The 17,707-nt window shown below is 48.0% G+C and overlaps 1 protein-coding gene across 1 annotated transcript; it reads right to left on the bottom strand.

Annotated features, from left to right (window-relative positions):
- Window positions 1–2,678: 2,678 nt before the first annotated feature.
- On the bottom strand, window positions 2,679–15,645 carry AVPR1A (arginine vasopressin receptor 1A). The gene is made up of 2 exons (XM_030554156.1): window positions 14,622–15,645; window positions 2,679–5,161 (listed from the first exon to the last, which is right to left on the bottom strand). Exons 1-2 carry the CDS (start codon window positions 15,643–15,645, stop codon window positions 4,875–4,877), a joined length of 1,311 nt encoding a protein of 436 aa, XP_030410016.1. The 3' UTR covers window positions 2,679–4,874.
- Window positions 15,646–17,707: the final 2,062 nt, after the last annotated feature.

The raw sequence follows: 17,707 nt of genomic DNA, 5'->3' as shown, positions 1-17,707 counted from the left end.
CCCGTCCTCTACCCTCATGGCAGGACCAAATACTGTCTAGACCATCCCTGATAGACATTTATCTAACCTACTCTTAAATATCTCCAGAGATGGAGATTCCACAACCTCCCTAGGCAATTTATTCCAGTGTTTAACCACCCTGACAGGTAGGAACTTTTTCCTAATGTCCAACCTAAACCTCCCTTGCTGTAGTTTAAGCCCATTGCTTCTTGTTCTATCCTTAGAGGCAGGGCCAGCTCCAGGCCCCAGCACGCCAAGCGCGTGCTTGGGGCGGCATGCCGCGGGGGGCGTTCTGCCAGTTGCCGGTTGCCAGGAGGGCAGCAGGTGGCTCCGGTGGACCTCCCACAGGCATGCCTGCGGAGGGTCCGCTGGTCCCGCAGCTCCCGTGGACCTCCCGCAGGCATCCCTGCGGAGGGTCTGCTGGTCCCGTGGCTTCGGTGGAGCATACGCGGGCACGCCTGCGGGAGGTCCACCGGAGCCGCGGGACCGGGGAGCGGCAGAGCGCCCCCCACGGCGTGCCACCGTGCTTGGGGCGGCGAAATGGCTAGAGCCGGCCCTGCTTAGAGGCTAAGGTGAACAAGTTTTCTCCCTCCTTCTCATGACACCCCTTTTAGATATCTGCTATCATGTCCCCTCTCAATCTTCTCTTTTCCAGACTAAACAAACTCAATTCTTTCAGCCTGCTTTCATAGGTCATGTTCTCAAGACCTTTAATCATCCTTGTTGCTCCTCTCTGGATTTAATGTATGATGGAATGAAGGTAAAAGGGCTCTGAATGTGACCTATGAGCAGGTGGTACAGGACTGCTCAGGGGAAGAGTTAGGATTTTTGTGCAGATTACCTCCCCAGTGCCCCTGAGAAACATTCCTCAGACCTTGCCCTTCTCTTCTTTCCCATGCGCAGGGAGAGTGAGACTCCCATATACATCTGCTACTTTGGGGCTGGAAATGGAAGGGCTTATTGTGAGGCTGTTTTCTTCCCTCTCTGAATGCTAGAAAGTAACATGAGTTAGATCCTATTCCACCCATAGATGACAGCTCCATTACTTGCCTTGGGCTACACTGCCAGTCAGTCTCCGCAGAATACTAATAGACAGGACTGAACCCATCTTCTTATTGGGATGCCGAGGAAAAATTCTGCATGCTCAATACCTCCTCAGCATCATCATTCAGGCCCCCGATGACGTAGAGAACAAGACTGGTCATCTGCAAAAATCTTATGCAATCACCCTGAAAAAGTGGAAGGAGGCTCCAGGATTTCATTAGTCCTCTCCAGCTGTGGAGCCCAGCCAAGGACAATTCCAGTGAGCTCTCTGCTATGGAAACAAGTAAGGCCAGGATTTGTCTCTGAGTCAGTGCTGCAGGACTGGGTCCAAATTGGGTTTTGCATATGTGAGCACTGCAGAATGTAGTCCTCGCTTGGTAGTAAAGAAAAAACATCTTCCAAGTACGTACACTATTTACTCACAAATTAGGAAGCGATTAGTGGGGAGTGGGGAAAGATGGGAGCTTCTTGCCAACATATCTGTTTCTTATCAAGAAATCAGATCCAAGTCCTTGCTGATTCTTGCATCATGCCATAGTCCAGTGGTGCTGTCTAAACTTTTTTAAATGGCTGTAATCCCATTATCACCACATGAACAGTAGAGTGAGGGACACCAGTCTGGTCTCACTTCAGATTAAAGGCTCCTGCTCCCACTGACATCAATAGCAAGACTCCAAATGACTTCAACAGAGCAGAAGTTAGTGCTATGTCACACTTGAGCAATGATATTTTTAATATTTATTGGAAAGCAAACTGCATATTCTTTGTATTATTATGATATACATCCCACATGCATTATACATAATATAAAGTCATTTAAAATGTGTTCAGTCCTGAACACCTTATGTGCCCGTAACATTAAAAATCAATGCAGAGTTTGCCTGATCCTGCAGTCAGAGTTTGCCTGACCCTGACTCTGCAGACCTTGGTATTTATTAATGGTCTTCTATATTTGTTTTTGAAAAACAAAACAACCACTATATAATGCTTCTCAAACAAATCCAGAAGTTTATTGGAGCAAGTTTATACATTTTAAATGAGCAATTATTTCATCATTAGTTGAAAACAGGAAGAAGAAGAAATTGTTCATTAGCACATGAAAATCTTACCCTACCATTAACTGCAACCAACTATATAGAAGCACTTTTGTATCTGTACAGAAGAACACGTTAATTTTCACTTTGAAAAAAATGTTTTTAAGCAAAAGAAGAAATTCAAAGTAATAATTACAAAATGTTTGGAATCTCTAATACTGTCCTATGCAGTTTAACCAAATCAGTCACAAGAACTACATAGCACTTATGAAATACAGCTGCATGGGAAATCACCAAAATTTAGGCATAGATTTTGTCGCATAAAGACTCTGCTAACATTTTGAGCCATAATTTGTTTATATTTCATTGCCCAACTTCTTCCATTAAGATTATTTCAGAATTTTTACTTGTCTTGTCTATTTTAATGTATATTATAGAAAAATTCAGGCTAATAACCTTTGATAAAAATACTATAAGCACACCTAGTTGCATAGATGTCCTGTACAAAGATAGTAATAATAATAAAAACATAAAATTAGTCAAAGAATAGCATCTTCATATGAGACATGCAACCTAAATATGTATTTGATGCTTATGCAGTATACACTGCGTGTATATAAACATTTTACACACACACACGGTCCCCCAATACATACATCTATAGATATGGACTAAATTTTACCAACAGGTTCACATACATTTACTCATATCTATATGTTTTATGTACATTTGTGTTAAAACTTTGGCCCTTTAGAGTTATAAATGCACATAAAAACCCCCATAAAAAGTACAGTGTACCATTTTAATGCTCTGTGCTTTTCCCCCCATATTTTTGTTCTTGAAGAAATAGCTATCATTTTCTATGGGGCTAGCAATGCATGAAATCACTCTTCTCTCTGTCAGGACATAGTCTGCCCTCATTCTTTGCACAAAACTATTACTGAAATGGATGGAAGCTCTATTAGTACGATGGAGGCAGAATATAGCCTAATTAGAATGTAGTTCCAATTTTTTCTACTATTTCCCCATTGGATTCTTAGAGGGATATTGGGCCCAATATTGCTCTGAATGAAAAGCATATTTAGGGTCGACATGCCCAATATTTAACTAGCCAAGCAATAACTAGGGTTCCAATCGTGTTAAATCCCAAATCCTACCAACAAGAAATGGAGGGAGTTTGTTTCTGATCATAGGTATAAGCATGCATGTGATGCAAGTATATTTATAAATATACCACAGCTCTTCCACTCTGCTTGACTCTTCATTCTCAAGAGCAAGCTAGAAATTCAAATAGGAGTCCTGCATATCACCAGCAAAATTACTGAAAACTTCCATACCTGATGTGCTCAAAAGAATGGAGCTGACAGGTAGACCAGTGTGACAGCTGTGCCTGCAAAACCAAACTAAAATGATAGGTCTCATTTTAGGCTCACTAGCCTCAATGTTGTCCTTTTAAGAGATTCCGAGGACTTCTAACAAACAGCAAAAATTGTTCAAGGAGCTTCAAAACCAAGCTTTCAGGACAATGTGTTACTAAAGTATTCAGATTCTGTAGGAATAACACACAGCAAAGCATAAGCTGGAGTGGGATACTGGCACATTTTAAGAGTAGTTATGATTATGAATTATGGTTAGATGTCAGCACACTTCAGTTGGCAACCATGATGCACTTAAAGTCTATGTAGTCACATGAATGCCCCTTCACATCTTTGCATTCAGTGAGCAATTCATTTAGGTTTGCCAAAAAGCTGCAATCCTTGCATGTTCTCAGAACACCTGTAAGATTAGCTCTGAAATTCACATCTTGGAATGCTTGACCCTGAAGCCGCTAGGCAATAGTGTCATTCCACTGAACTCAGTGGGACTGTTTGCATAAGTAAGGACTAATTATGGATTGCAAGGATTGGGCCCTAGCTGTCCTACCAAGTAAACAAAACAAGAGCAGTTTCTACGCTTAAACCAGATTTGACTTGTAATGTTTTTGTCACTCTGTCTCTGCTTTTTAATTAAAAGGCAGGTGCTTGATCCAGCATCTAATGAAAAAAATCCATCAATATCTGTGGGAGCAGGAGTAAGCCCCAAAAATCCAGTCGTGAAGTCCATACCTAGACACCGACATCAATGGAAGATTTGCCAGCATAAAGACTGCACAACTGGGCCCTCAATGAGAAATGTTGGCCAGGTTCAATTCATTTCATGGTGGCGCTGAATGGTAAAGCAATATGAATAGTTAAATTTCCAGTTACTCTTATGTGCCTGGTTAACCAAGCTATTCAGAATGTTCGCTGCCCAGTAAGACTGGAATTTCTTCTAGCAATTTCCCACTGTGGATTAGGGCCAAATTATGAACTGGTTTACACCTTGTGATTTTCCAGTAACTTCAATGGAGGATCAATGCAAAATATAGCCATTGTACTAAAGAGCCATGGAGTTACTCTAGTTTACACTAGGTGAGGATCTGTACTACCAGTCTTCTGTTGTTTTGAAGAAGTATCTCAATTAAAATTACAACCATGCAAACAAAGCATTATTTTATAAACAAAAAATGAATAAAGTTAACTTTAGAAAAATAATGGTCATTAGTATTCTTTCCAGAGCAACTGCCCACATTTCACTGCTTTGTATGTCAGTAATATGTTTCATAAAATAATTTACAGCAGTGCAAAATAGTTTATTTAGCAAATATGGTACATTTCATGATGACTAGTGCCTTGACAAGCTTAAAGTGCCACACTGTGATACTCACAAGTGCTGTTATTGCACTTGAAGAAGACCTGTCTCTTCTGTGTAACTGGCTCAGGTTGGAATGGGGATGAATTTGATGGACTTTAATGATCTGGGTGAATCCCTCCACGTGTCCAAACTGTTTGTTGGGCTTCTGTTATTGGTAAAAGAAGTCTGTCTTTTGCTAACGCTGTCAGAATCTTCTTTATTCAGCTTTTGTTTTATTTTTTGACAGCAAGGGAAGCTCTGTATACAGTCTTGCAGGAGGTGTCCGCTAAAGAACATGTAGATCCAGGGATTGCAACAACTGTTTAGACTGGCCAACAGAGCAGTGACTGTAATGACAGTGTTTTCAGAATCTATTTAAAAAAAAAAGTATACTGTTTTAGTAGCAGAAGTAAAGGAACGTTGCCAATATACAGTTAATTTCTTCATTAACCATTTGATTAACCACTGGTCTGGCTGGGCGCCCTCTATTGGCAGCTCTTCAGATTGTTGTGGGGGAATTCAGCCTCTGGATCCCCAGATGCTATAAACTCAAGCACTGTCCCAGTCTTGGGGTCTCCAGGCACATTGTTAGAATGAAGACTCTCTGTCTTACACTCCATCTGGAGAGCTGGGATCTCATGGCACCCTGCCCAGCTCCTGTAACCAGTATGAACTCCTCAGGCTCCCCCATCTCTTACACACACCTCTCCCATAATCTCACCAAAGGTGAGAGACTTCTAGTTTACCTCTTCAAGGAGCCATCATGTGGAAAGTGTAACATATAATACAGACATACAGTCCAGACTATGACAGTGCTGTTGCTCTTCACTTAATCATATGAGAAATACACAGATCCATAGAAAAATAATAAACTACATGCATTTCCCTTCCTCAGTTTCCTCACCACTCGTTCTTTGGGCTGGAGTCAGGGACTGTCCAGCATCCTTCTGTCACTTGCACGCTGAAATATGGAGTATTCTCCCCTTGACTAGTCCTCTGACCTACGCTGTCCATGCCCTTCCTTCCTCCCCTGTAAGTCTTTATTTAAAGGTCTAACTGGTCACCTGGCTTCCTCTGCTCTGCACTTGGTAAATTTCCATTTTTTCCAGTTCCCCCTCCCCTCAGAGAGGGAAGGTAAAACTGTTTCTCCTTTAGACCAGAGCTCATCTATTCTTCCAAGTTGTTATCAGCTGAATAGGGTCCTTGAGTTCTATGACCCGCCTGGTACCTGGTCTAGGAGGAAGAGACATAGCACTTCTAGCCCACAGTGGATACAACAAAGCTGATACAGTGATTTTCATAGTAACCACTTCCTATCGACCAGAATTCAGCAATTGTACAGACAGATCCTCCAAATCATCCTAAGGACACAATTAGGAAGTCCTTAGTCAGGTAAAACTCTGACTGAAGTCAACTGAACTTTTATCTGAGTAAAGATTAAGGACTTTCGGTTTTGGATCTAAGAACCCAATACAGCAAAACACTTCAGCACATGTTAACCTGTAAGTGTCAGCAATCCCATTGACACTGAGGCTATGCATTCCCTACTACTTATGTTGGTAATACTCATGTTGCTCAGGAGTGTGAAATTAGCCACACACACACCCTCCGAGTGAGCGTTTTGCTGGACCGGAGCCTTAAATCCCAAACCTGAAGTCCGAATTCAATTAGGTAAGAGTGAAATTGATGTCACTGGCAAAACACTAGCTGCAGCAAGGCCAGGATTTCACCCTAAGTTTTTTCTTCCAAAATGTATATAGGCCCTGATCCAAAGCCCATTGAAGTCAATAGAAAGACTTTGAATCAGATCCATAATGCTAGAGAGCAAAGAAAGATGCTCTGTTTTTTTCCTTCAAGTAAACTTCGTTATAGAAAAACTTCATCCTCCTACTTCTACTAGTTTAAATTGTCACTCTTTCAAGTACTTAGTATGTTCAATTAAAAGTGGCTTCACTTTATGAATATTAAGTCTCCACAGCAATATAGTCACTGTGGTATAGCTCTACAAGATTTTTAGAATGTCTCTTCATATTAATCTCTCTATTTAACACAGTGAAATATCCTGACAAGTTTCCCCTCTCCCTTTTGAAATCAAAATTATATTAGTCTGCTTCAAATCTTCAATTCTATTTATATTCGATCAACTACGTTATGCATTGTGATTTTGGGCTCAATCCCACATTTCATGTGTAATCAAAGTTCCCACTATTGTCAATGAGAATTTGAAGTACAAAAGAGTGAAGTATAAAAGTACAATACAGTATCATCATCTAAAGTCTGAGGCTTCCAGCTTTCACTTTACCTATATATGTATGTGTACTTTATAATGAATGAAAATTACTTCCGGAATGTTATCCATAACAAGGGCGAAATGAATTCACTGTGCTACTTCTGGAACAGACTTTTTAATTTAAAAACAAAACAAAGCACACCTGGGGTTCTGAATTTTGGGGAAACATTTTACTAAATTATGTTTGTTCAAATTAATTAAGCAAATATTTTAATCACAACCATTTACCTTTTATTAAATCAGAAAGCAAATGTGACTGCTTCCTTCCAGGAGAGCTAATTGTTTACAAACATCAAATTTATAATCTCTAAAAGCTATTGTAAAACATTTGAGCTTAGCACATTTTTTAGGCTGATGATACTTTGATATTTTCCTTAGCTGTGTACAGATAGCTGAAGTGTCAGACACACTGTGAAAACCTGGGAAGTGCAAAATTCTCTTCTTTTTCTATGTTTTTTGAAAGGTAAAAGTATTACAAGTCAAACATTTAAGTTATCACAGAACTTTCAAGCAGGCATACAAGATGGTTGGCAGCCTCCCTGGTTACTCTAGGGCAGTGGTTCTCAAACTTTTTGTATTGGTGACCCCTTTTGAACACCAAGCCTCTGAGTGCAACCCCCCTTAGAAATGAAAAACACATTGTTTACATTTAACCTTATGTTAAATACTAAATTTTAACCTTATTGTTTAAAATGAATTTACTGTTTGTCACTGCTTTTAAATTAAAACTAAAACACATTTGTATCGAATTAATTATAAGTGGAAAAGTTATTTTTAAGTAAAATTTTATTTTAATACTTGACAGCAATTAATGACCTGAAGCAGCCAAAAAAAAAAAAAATCAAAAAAATATCAGTGAGATGGATGATGGTGTTTATTTGACACAAAAAGTTTTATTCTTGGTGTTGTTTTAGAAAGGGTGCCTCTGATGTCATCCTTCACATCAAGCCTGTTTCGAGATTTCATCTTCATTGTGAGAAGGCAGAAGAATCCACTCTTGCATTCATAGGTAGTAGGAAATGGCAGAAGGACTCTCAGGGCCATTTCAGACACCAGTGGGTATTCACCTGCAACTGAGCACCAGAACTAGTTTGGAGGCAGCTATGTGAATTTTGCTTTCACTTCACCAGCATTGATCATGTCGACAAACTGTTCCGGGGCATGAATATCGTCAGTAGGTAACTGTCACAATGAAAGGGTTCTTCGCCATGGAATGAAGTGCTTCTGGTAGTGCTGGGAAGTAGTGTGAAAACTCCTCATGAAGGGCTCTCAAATGTTCACTGATCGCTGACTTGAGAGTACTATCAATGTTAACTTTCTCCTCCTCGCTGAATGAGGAAAGTGTCAAAACATGCCGTATCTGTCTGCGTCCAGCTTATTGCACCACAGATCCAACGTCATCTGGAAGGCTTTGATTTTATTAGTCAGGTCTATTAATGTTGAATGTTTTCCCTGAAGTGACAGATTGAGATCATTAAGGCCACCAAAGATATCAACTAGGTATGCCAGGCAGAGAAGCCATTTCTTGTCACTGAACATTTTGTTCAGCTCTTGTTTCTGTTTTCACAAGAAAAACTCTGCCATCTCTCCAAAGTATAAAAATGTTCTTTAATGCGCATCTCCTAGAAAGCCATCAGCTTTGAGTGTGTAAAAGTAGAACTTCGTATTCACCACTCATTTCACTGGAGCTCTCGAAAGAAATGACTATTCAGAGCATGAGCTTTAATGTAGTTCACTGCTCGTATAACAACATCCACCACAGCATTAAGGCATATTGGCAATGTCTTTGCAGCTAGGACTTAACGATGGATTCCACGAGTGACAATCACATTAGTTGAGACATACGTTACCTTCTGCTGAAAGCCAGACCGTGCACCCATTATTGTTGGAGCACCATCAGTACAGGCACCACAAAGATTTTTCCACTCAATGCCATTGCTTTCGAAAAAAGCATTCACTTTATTGAAAATGGCCTGTGGTTGTTTCAAGTTGTTCACAGAATAAGAACTCACCCTTAACATCCCCAGCATTAACATCCTGTACGAATGCTATCAGTTGCGCACCGTGAGTAACATCAGTAGTTTCATCAAGTTGTAGGCTGAACATACTGAAAGCAGAATGTTTAATTTTGTGCACAACTTGTTTTTTGATATCTTCAGATATCTCACATATTCTGCGTTTCACAGTATCATTAGACATGGAAAGCATATTTCGTTCTTTGGCAGTATCATTGCCAACCATAAGTGCCACAACATCCTTGCATGCTGGCAGAGTAAGCTTCTCACCTACTGTATGCGGCGATTTGGTACAGGCAATTCGTAGTGACACAACATAAGAAGCCTCCACAACTGAGGACATTTGCTGTTGGAAACTTCCTTCAGCATCAAGCCTGGCCTTCTTTGATGTTGCTTCTCTGTGTTTGAAAAAATCCACATTTTGATTTTTTTGCTCAGGATGTCTAGTTTCAAGATGTCACTGCAGTTTGCATGGTTTCATTGATTCAGCAGACAAAACTTCACAGCAAATGATGCATTGTGGTTTTTCAGCACCATGATGATACTGGTAAAACCAAGTTTAATGTAAGACTCGAGATACTTTCATTTTTTAGCAGTACACGTGGCCATTATTTTCAGGAGAAGGTTCGCACTTGTGTGTCTGACTGTTAATTAATGAAGTACTTGTTCAGCTGCTAAAGAATCAAGCCCTCTAATGTTGTCTCAGTACCAGTGCCAGCCACAGGAAAAATGGCAAACTTCTATTTGGTGCCCTTTCTTTGGAGATGGAGCAGAGCTAGAGGTGGAGTGGAGTTGGTGGTGGAGCTGGGCTAGAGGAGCTTGGGGCTCTGAGTGGTGATGGTGGTTCACAACCAAGTGCCTGGCCAGGCTCACAGTGGGTGGCGGGGCTCGGGGCTGACAACCCTGTGTGTGGCAGGGGTGGGGGTTAACAACCTTGTACCCAGCGGAGCTTCCGGCTGATAACCCTCAACATGGCCAGGCCTCGCCAGACAACCCCAGTAGAGGGGTCGGGGCTCACAGCGTCCTGGATATCCCAGCTCAGGGCTCACAGCCCTTCTCCTGGTTGGGGCTGGGGATCACAACACCACGCCTGGCCGGGGTTGGGGCTTGCAGCCCCACACAGGGATCAGGGCTCGCAGCCCCACAGCAGGGCCGGATAAATCTTTTGTGGGCTCCCATGGAGGTAATGGAACATAGCGCAGGGAAGTCAGTCCCCAGAGTGAGGGGCTGGCCAGATGCACACTGGCCCACCCAGCCCTGTGCTGCCAGCATACCCCTTCAACCATGGGGGTGGGCTCATGTCGTGCCACACAACTCCCAACGCTCCCTCCAACTCTCTACGCCCAGCAACCCCCCAAATGCACAGCGCTCTGCACATCACTACCCCACCCAGCGCACCCCCCCCTCAGCCCAACCACAACTGCCCAGCACCCCACACAGACCCCTCGCCACTTCCTAGCAGTCCAACATGCACAGATTGCCCCCACCTCCACTGTCCAGTGTCCTTCCCCACAGTCCCATCACCACAACTGCACAGCAACCCCCCCAACAGACCCTCACTGCCCAGCACCCCAAAGCACACAAACCTCCCCCAGTCCCCAGCACCTCCCACCCCCTCACATCCCAGCATCCTTCTCACAGACCCATGCCCTCAAGCCCTGCCCCCAGGCCCTGCTGAGCCAGAACAGAGCAGGGATCCCCCCTCCCAGCACAGTGCTAGCGGGCAGGGAAGCTGATGCTCGGGAGCACAGAACAGTCCTGTCCCCTGGGGTCCCATCCAGATCTACCCACCTGGCGCTGATGCCACCTGTGGTGGAGGCGGCATTTCCTTGCATGGGTGGGTTGGGGGATAGCCACCAACTTCCCCAGCCCACCACTTCCACAGAGCGACAGGGAGAAGCGTGCTCCGCCCCCAGAGAGCCCAAAACGGATGGTCACTGGCCCAGACCGGCAGTGGCTGAAGTCCCCTCTCTGCCAGGGGCAGAGAGGAGCCCTCAGCTGGCCAAGAAGAGCAAGCAGTGGACGGGAGGAAAGGGTCACGGCACAGGTGCTGACTTTTGGTTTTGCTGGTGGGTGCCCCATCCCAGCTCCGCCTCCTCCCCCAAGGCCCCAGCCCCACTCAACCTCTTCCTGGCCCTGCTCTGCCTCATCCCCCTAGACCCCCCTGAATTCTTCCAGCCTGCTGACCCCCACTCCTAAATGCCTCCCACCTGCCACTCACTCCTTTCTGCCCCCTCTTGCCTTATGGGCGAGGTGTGTATGCTGGAGGGTGCTCTACCAGTTTTGAGGGGAGGCTATTTTCAGCATATTTATACACTTTCATTCTAGTTATTGAATGTGTGTCTATCACTGGTATCTCCCCTTCCGATGTTTCCCACTTCTTGCTCTCCACCTGTGTCCCTTTGCCCATCTTTCTCTCTCTGCTCTCCTTCTCCTGGTGGCTGTCTAGTGGACGCTCCCCCCCACGCACTCAAAGAAGCTCTGTCTCCCTCCAGCCCCACCCCTGTGGCCAGCCCAGAAACTGCCCACCCTGACACAGACAGAAATTTAATTCAACAGCCCAACAGAGAAACATCCCATTCATTCATCTTGCTGTGTGGCTGCTGTGTCACTCCAGCTCCTCCCCGTCCCCATTATGGCAGCCCACCCCTGCTTTGAAGCTCACTCGCTGACTCCCTCACACCACAGTGCAACTTTTGTGGGAGGGGAGCCCCTGGTGGGATCATAGCCAAAGGTGGGTGGAGTGGGGGGTTTGCTTCCTCCTCCGGGCTGCTGCAGCCCAGCATCCTGATGCAAGACGATCTCAGAAGTGTCCCAAGGTGAAGCAAGGCAGCGTCTCCTGACTTGAAGCTGATACGGGGGGTGGGTGGGGTGGATGCAATGGTAGGAATTCTCTGGGAGCTGAAGGGGGGCAGGGTGTGGATCCAGGAGAAGGAAATCAATCCTTCCTGATATGAGGAGGAGGGGATGCTGAGCTGGGGTGCGGGGGGATAAACTTCCTCTCTGGGAGGAAAAGGCACTCAGGCAGGCTTGATCTGGGTAGGAGGGAGGGGGAAGAGTTGGAAACAGCTTTGAGCTGGTCAACCGTTACTTTGCCAGGCATGAGAGCCAGCCCTGGAGAAGAGCCCACAGAGAGGATGTGTATAGAAGTACTGGTGGTGTGTTGCCCCCTCCTGTCCCTCCATGCACAGGGAAAGGGATGCGGAGACCTGGGACCTGGGTCAGAACCGTAAGGGTTGGGAGCTCCCAGAGCCTGCATCGGAAGGGTCCGTCCAGGCACTGGCAGGGGCCAGGCTAGGGGAGGCTGCTCATCTGCACCTGGGGCTGGGGCTGCAGTGAAGTCCCTCTCACCTTTGGTTGCGGCTGGGCGCACCTGACTGCCTGGAGGGAGCACAGGGAGGGGGCAAGCTGCTGGCCCCAGCCCAAGTTCACTCATCAAACACAAGGGCAAACTTTTCTTAAAGGAGCTATGTCCTTTGGTTTGTCCCCCTGCCCAGCACTAAGGGGGTCCGCAGCTCATTTATCCTGGTTGGAGAGGGGCACAGGTCCTGGGGGAGACACTAGAGTGGGCTGAGAATGGCTGGCTCAGTCCTCAAGAAACCCCACAGCCCGTACTCCCCCCAGCAGTCCCCAACAGCCAGCCGAGAAGCTGCCCGCCCATCTCCCCCCAGCCCCAGCCAAGAAGCTGCCCACACCCCATCTCCCCCACCCCTCCGCAGCTAGCACAGAAGCTGCCGTGCCCTGGCTGCTTGTCCCCCTAGCCCAGCTCCCTCTGCCCTGAAAGTTAAAAGGACTCACACCTGCCTGCGGTGGGAAGTGGAGCCCGCTAGGAACTTCAGCAAATGCAGGGAAAACAGCTAATAGGCAGGGAAATAGTGCCAAACAACTGATTAGCTGCAGCCCGCCAAAGAGCTGATGAGGGCTGCTGCCTATGCCAAATAGCTGATTGGCAGTTGCCAACAGCAGATCTCTTGTGGGTCATGGGGTGGGGAGGAGCCCTGGGCTGGCCAGCTGAGTGGAGTGTGGGGGAGAAGAGCCGGGGCGGGTGTAGAGGAGACAGCTGCTCTCAAAAGAGAGCGGGGCCATACCAGGACCCCTTTTGAGTTTGGGCATGGCACCACTGTAAATCCAGTACTACCCTGCAGCCCCGCTCCTGGCCAGGGTTGGGGTCTAGGCTCAGAGCCCTGCAGCCCCATGGAGGATCAGAGTCAGGGCTCGCAGCCCCGTGTGGGGGTCAGTGTCGGGGCTTGCAGCCTTGCTCCTGGCCAGGGTTGGGGTCACGGCTCGCAGCCCCACACAGTTGCTGTCGGGGCTTGCAGTTCACAGCTGCACGCCAGGATCAGGGCTCACGACTTCTCACATAACCAAGTTGCAACCTCCCAAGCAGGGTCAGATTTATTAACTGCGGAGCCCAATTTGAATACCCAGCGGCAGACCGGGGCTTCAGTGGCACTTTGGCGGGGGGCGGGCAGGGTCCTTTGGTCCTGCAGAAGACCCGGAGCGGACCTCCCACTGCCGAAGTACTGCCTAAGACCCCCGGAGCGGACCCCCACCATCACTGAAATGCCGCCGAAGACCCCCGGAGCAGACTTCCGCAGGGTGAATAAAAAAAGGCATCTAAAGGGAATCGGACGAATCAGCCTAAAGCCGGCCCTGCTCCGGAGGGTTTGCAACCCCGTTTGAGAATCAGTGGTTTAGAACAATCACTTAAAACAAAACAAACAACAAAAACCAGAAACCCCTAGTTACTTTGTAATAGAATGGAGTTTAAGAGGATTTGCTCATATCAATTGAGCATTGTGTTTTGATCTAATCCAAGCAAAACAGCAAGGCATTGCACCCAGTTCTGCAGTTATTATTCATGGAACACACTCATGGAAGTCAGGGGTATTTGTCCATGTACTGTACGATTTAGCCCCTCAAGGTTATTTAGCTGTGGTATACTGTAGAATCTTCCCTAGATCTCTAAAGGGCCTGATTCTGCTGTTATTGACTTCAGTGAAAGCAGGACTAGGCTCTAGGTTTATACCCCTCCCAGACACAAACTTTAGAAACTTTTTTAGGCACATGATGATTTTTATTCAACACGTTTCCTTAAAGAAATAATTGAGGGGGAAACAAATCATGCCATCAGTTTTTCAGCAGAACTCCACATTTGTTTTACAGGGGAGAGTTGCTTAAAAATCAAAAGCCCCTTTATCCAAATTGTTCCTCAAGAACAACTGAAACAGCAGGGTTTCCTTGTCAGAGCTGGCACTATCATAATAGCAACTATCAAGGGCAAACTATTAACTGTAAAAAAGGCAGCGTTTGCTGCTCTGAGTGAAACTAAGGTGATTTCCCCATTATCATCTAAAGAGCTAATCCTTGGTCTGGATCGCCCCTCGGCTCCCCCAACACACCAGAAGGCAGGGGAAGTACTTTACGTCTCTCTCTCTCTCGGAATCTGTTCTGAGTTACTCCGGTGTGAGTGCGGAGTCACTCCGGATGGCAGCAAGGTAAACCAGAGCCCCTCCCTTCACCTACCGATCCAGGAGAACTGCGGGTCCCAGACCGACCACATCTGGACGGTGAAGAAGGGCGCCCAGCAGACGATGTACGCCGAGACGATCACGAAGGTCATCTTGACGGTGCGGATCTTGGCCCGGGAGATGGTCTCGACGCTGCTGACACACGGCGTGGGCAGAAGCCCACAGCGGAAGGCGCCGCCGGGGGGCACAGCCGCTGCCGCCGCCCCCTGCTTGCGGCGGGCCCCGCCGCCCCCTTCCCCGCGCCGGCGGGTCTTGCCGCGGATGTTCCGCCAGAGGTGGCCGCAGATGAAGCCGTAGCAGGTGGCCAGGACCAGCACGGGCGCCACGAAGATGCCGGCGGTGATCCAGGTGACGTAGGCGCGGGCCCCCCAGGGCTGCACGAAGTGCGCCCAGCAGTCGTAGACCTGCGAGCCGCGCTCCACCTCGCTGAGGGAGAAGATGAAGTACTGCGGCGTGCTGAGCAGCAGGCTGAGCGCCCAGGCGGCCGCCACCATGGCGTGCGCGCGGCGGGCGGGCTGGCGCAGGGTCTGCAGCGGGTGGCACACGGCCACGTAGCGGTCGGCCGTCATGGCCACCAGCAGGTAGGCCGAGGCGAACATGCCGAAGACCTGCAGGTGCTTCACCACGCGGCACAGCCCGTCGGGCCCGTGGAAGCGGTAGGTCACGTCCCAGCACAGCTGCGGCAGCACCTGGAAGAAGGCCACGGCCAGGTCGGCCAGGCTGAGGTGGCGGATGAAGAGGTGCATGCGGGAGGCCTTGCGGGCCGTGCGGCGCAGCGCCAGCAGCACGAGGCCGTTGCCCACCAGCGCCGCCGCGAAGGTCAGCGCCAGCACGGCGATCTCCAGCTTGGCCAGCTCCTCGTCCCGCCCGTACGGGTCCCAGCCGGCCGCGCGGCTCGCGTTGGGGGCGTCGGAGCCCGGCGCCGGGCTGGGGCTGCTCCCCGCCGCCGGCCGCCACTGGCTGCCGTTCCCGCCCGGGGGCGCTGCCCACGAGGGCCCGCGGCTGGCGGCCGAGCGCATGGTGCCGCCCGGCGGGACCCTGCCCTCGCACTCCCCGCTCGCTCCGCCGCCGCCGCCTCGGCTGCCCCAGGTTCTGTGCGAGCGAGCGCCAGGGGCCGGTGCCTTTATCCCGCGGGGCGGGGAGGGGCGCGCCCGTCTCAGAGGCTGGTCAGCGCCAGCCGCCCCCTCCCCCCCTTCCCTTTGCAGCAGCGCGGCTGCCCCGGGGTGCAGGAGCTGAGCTCTCTACCCCTGTCCCGTCCCCCTTCGGTACCTTCCTCCAGCCCCTCCCCTCGCCGTTACCGTGCGCCCCACGGTTGTGGACCAGGTTCTCTCCCCCGTCGGTCACTCCCTGGGGTCGCTTTTTTCTCTGCCCCCGGAGAAGGAGGGGAGCGGCCCCCTGCAGGGGGTTGGGCTCTGTCCGTCAATGCAAGGAGGGGGAGGCGGGGGGGGGGCGATCGGCACCTTCGCTACTTAGTCTGGGGAACGCCCTTTGCCTGCCCCTCGGTCCCCAAAAGGTGTTTGACTGCACTGGGGAAGAGCTGCCGAGCGGGGCAGCAAGGGGGAAAGGATCAAGAGCAGGCAGGGAGAAGAGCGGAGAGAGACAGTAGCATACAGGTGTGGGGCAGCAGAAGGAGCAGGACACGGGGCGGACAGAGGCATGGGCAGGAAAATGGGTAGAGGCAGGCTGGAGCGTGGCGGGGCAGTGGCGACGCCTTGCCAGGGTGTAAGAATAAGAGGAGACATGGGAGTGGGAGAGAAAGGAGCTGGGCACAAGAACAGCATGGGAGGGACGGGAGAATGATCTGCTGGCTGTAGGAATGCAGCCGCTCTGCCTCTCCGCTGTGGAGACTTGCTTTTGTCGGGGGTTGCATGGTTGCTTGGAAGATTCTTCTAGGTGAGCAGCGAGATGTGTCTGATGGTATGCAATTCTAGGGAATGTCAATTTCCTTACTCCTAGCCATCTCTTTTGAAGAGTTACTGTGAAGAAAAATATCGACAGCATCATCTATTTCCTTAAATCCAAGAGAAAAAACAAAGCAGCATTGCTCAAAAACAGTCTATTACTAGTATCTATGAATTATTATTTTTTCATTTCCAGAATGGATTCTAATGACGTCTGTTGCCCAGGGGGTTGTTTTATGGCTTTGCCACTGTTGTCCGAATTTATCCCTTGTACCCTTTCCTGTTGCAGGCATGGTGAAATGTGTTGAACTGTTACTCTTCATACATCCTTAAAAGCCAAGGGATAGCTTATATTACAGAATTGAGTTTTAGAACAAGGCAATAGTGAACAAACAGTGTTTTCAAAATTTTGTCACCACTTTGGTTATTTGGGATAATCAAAACAACATTTTAGAGGAAATAGCAAAGAGTCCTGTGGCACCTTATAGACTAACAGACATATTGGAACATGAGCTTTCGTGGGTGAATACCCACTTCATCGGCTGCACGACGAAAGCTCATGCTCCAATATGTCTGTTAGTCTATAAGGTGCCACAGGACTCTTTGCTGCTTTTGCAGATCCAGACTAACACGGCCACCCCTCTGATTTTAGAAGAAATGTCTCTTATTTTTCCCTCGTGTCCCGTTCTTTTGTCGAAGGCTAAGCCGAGGATGGAAAGTGATGTTCTGGCATTTAGCAAAGTACTCTCTTGTCCTCTCATGGATTATAATAATTGTACTAGAATAAAGCCCAGGAGGGAAGGAGAATCAACAGCACAAACTGGAAACACAGGGTGAAATCTTGACCCCCTTTAGGCAATGGCAAAACTCATTTTACTTCAGTGGAGACAGGATTTCACCCCTGATGTTAGAAATTCACCTAGAATTCAACACAGAAAAAGACAGCATGGATCTAAAACAGGGGTAGGCAACCTATGGCATGTGTGCCGAAGGCGACCCGCAAGCTGATTTTCAGTGGCACTCTTACTGCCCGGATCCTGGCCACCAGTCTGAGGGGCTCTGCATTTTAATTTAATTTTAAATGAAGCTTCTTAAACATTTTAAAAATCTAACTTACTTTACATACAACAATAGTTTAGTTATATATTATAGACATATAGAAAGAGACCTTTTAAAAACA

Source organism: Gopherus evgoodei, chromosome 1 (genome assembly GCF_007399415.2).
Source record: "Gopherus evgoodei ecotype Sinaloan lineage chromosome 1, rGopEvg1_v1.p, whole genome shotgun sequence".
NCBI classification, from domain to species: domain Eukaryota; kingdom Metazoa; phylum Chordata; order Testudines; family Testudinidae; genus Gopherus; species Gopherus evgoodei.
Note: the sequence above shows the minus strand (reverse complement) of the source record. Positions and strands in the feature narration are given on the sequence as shown.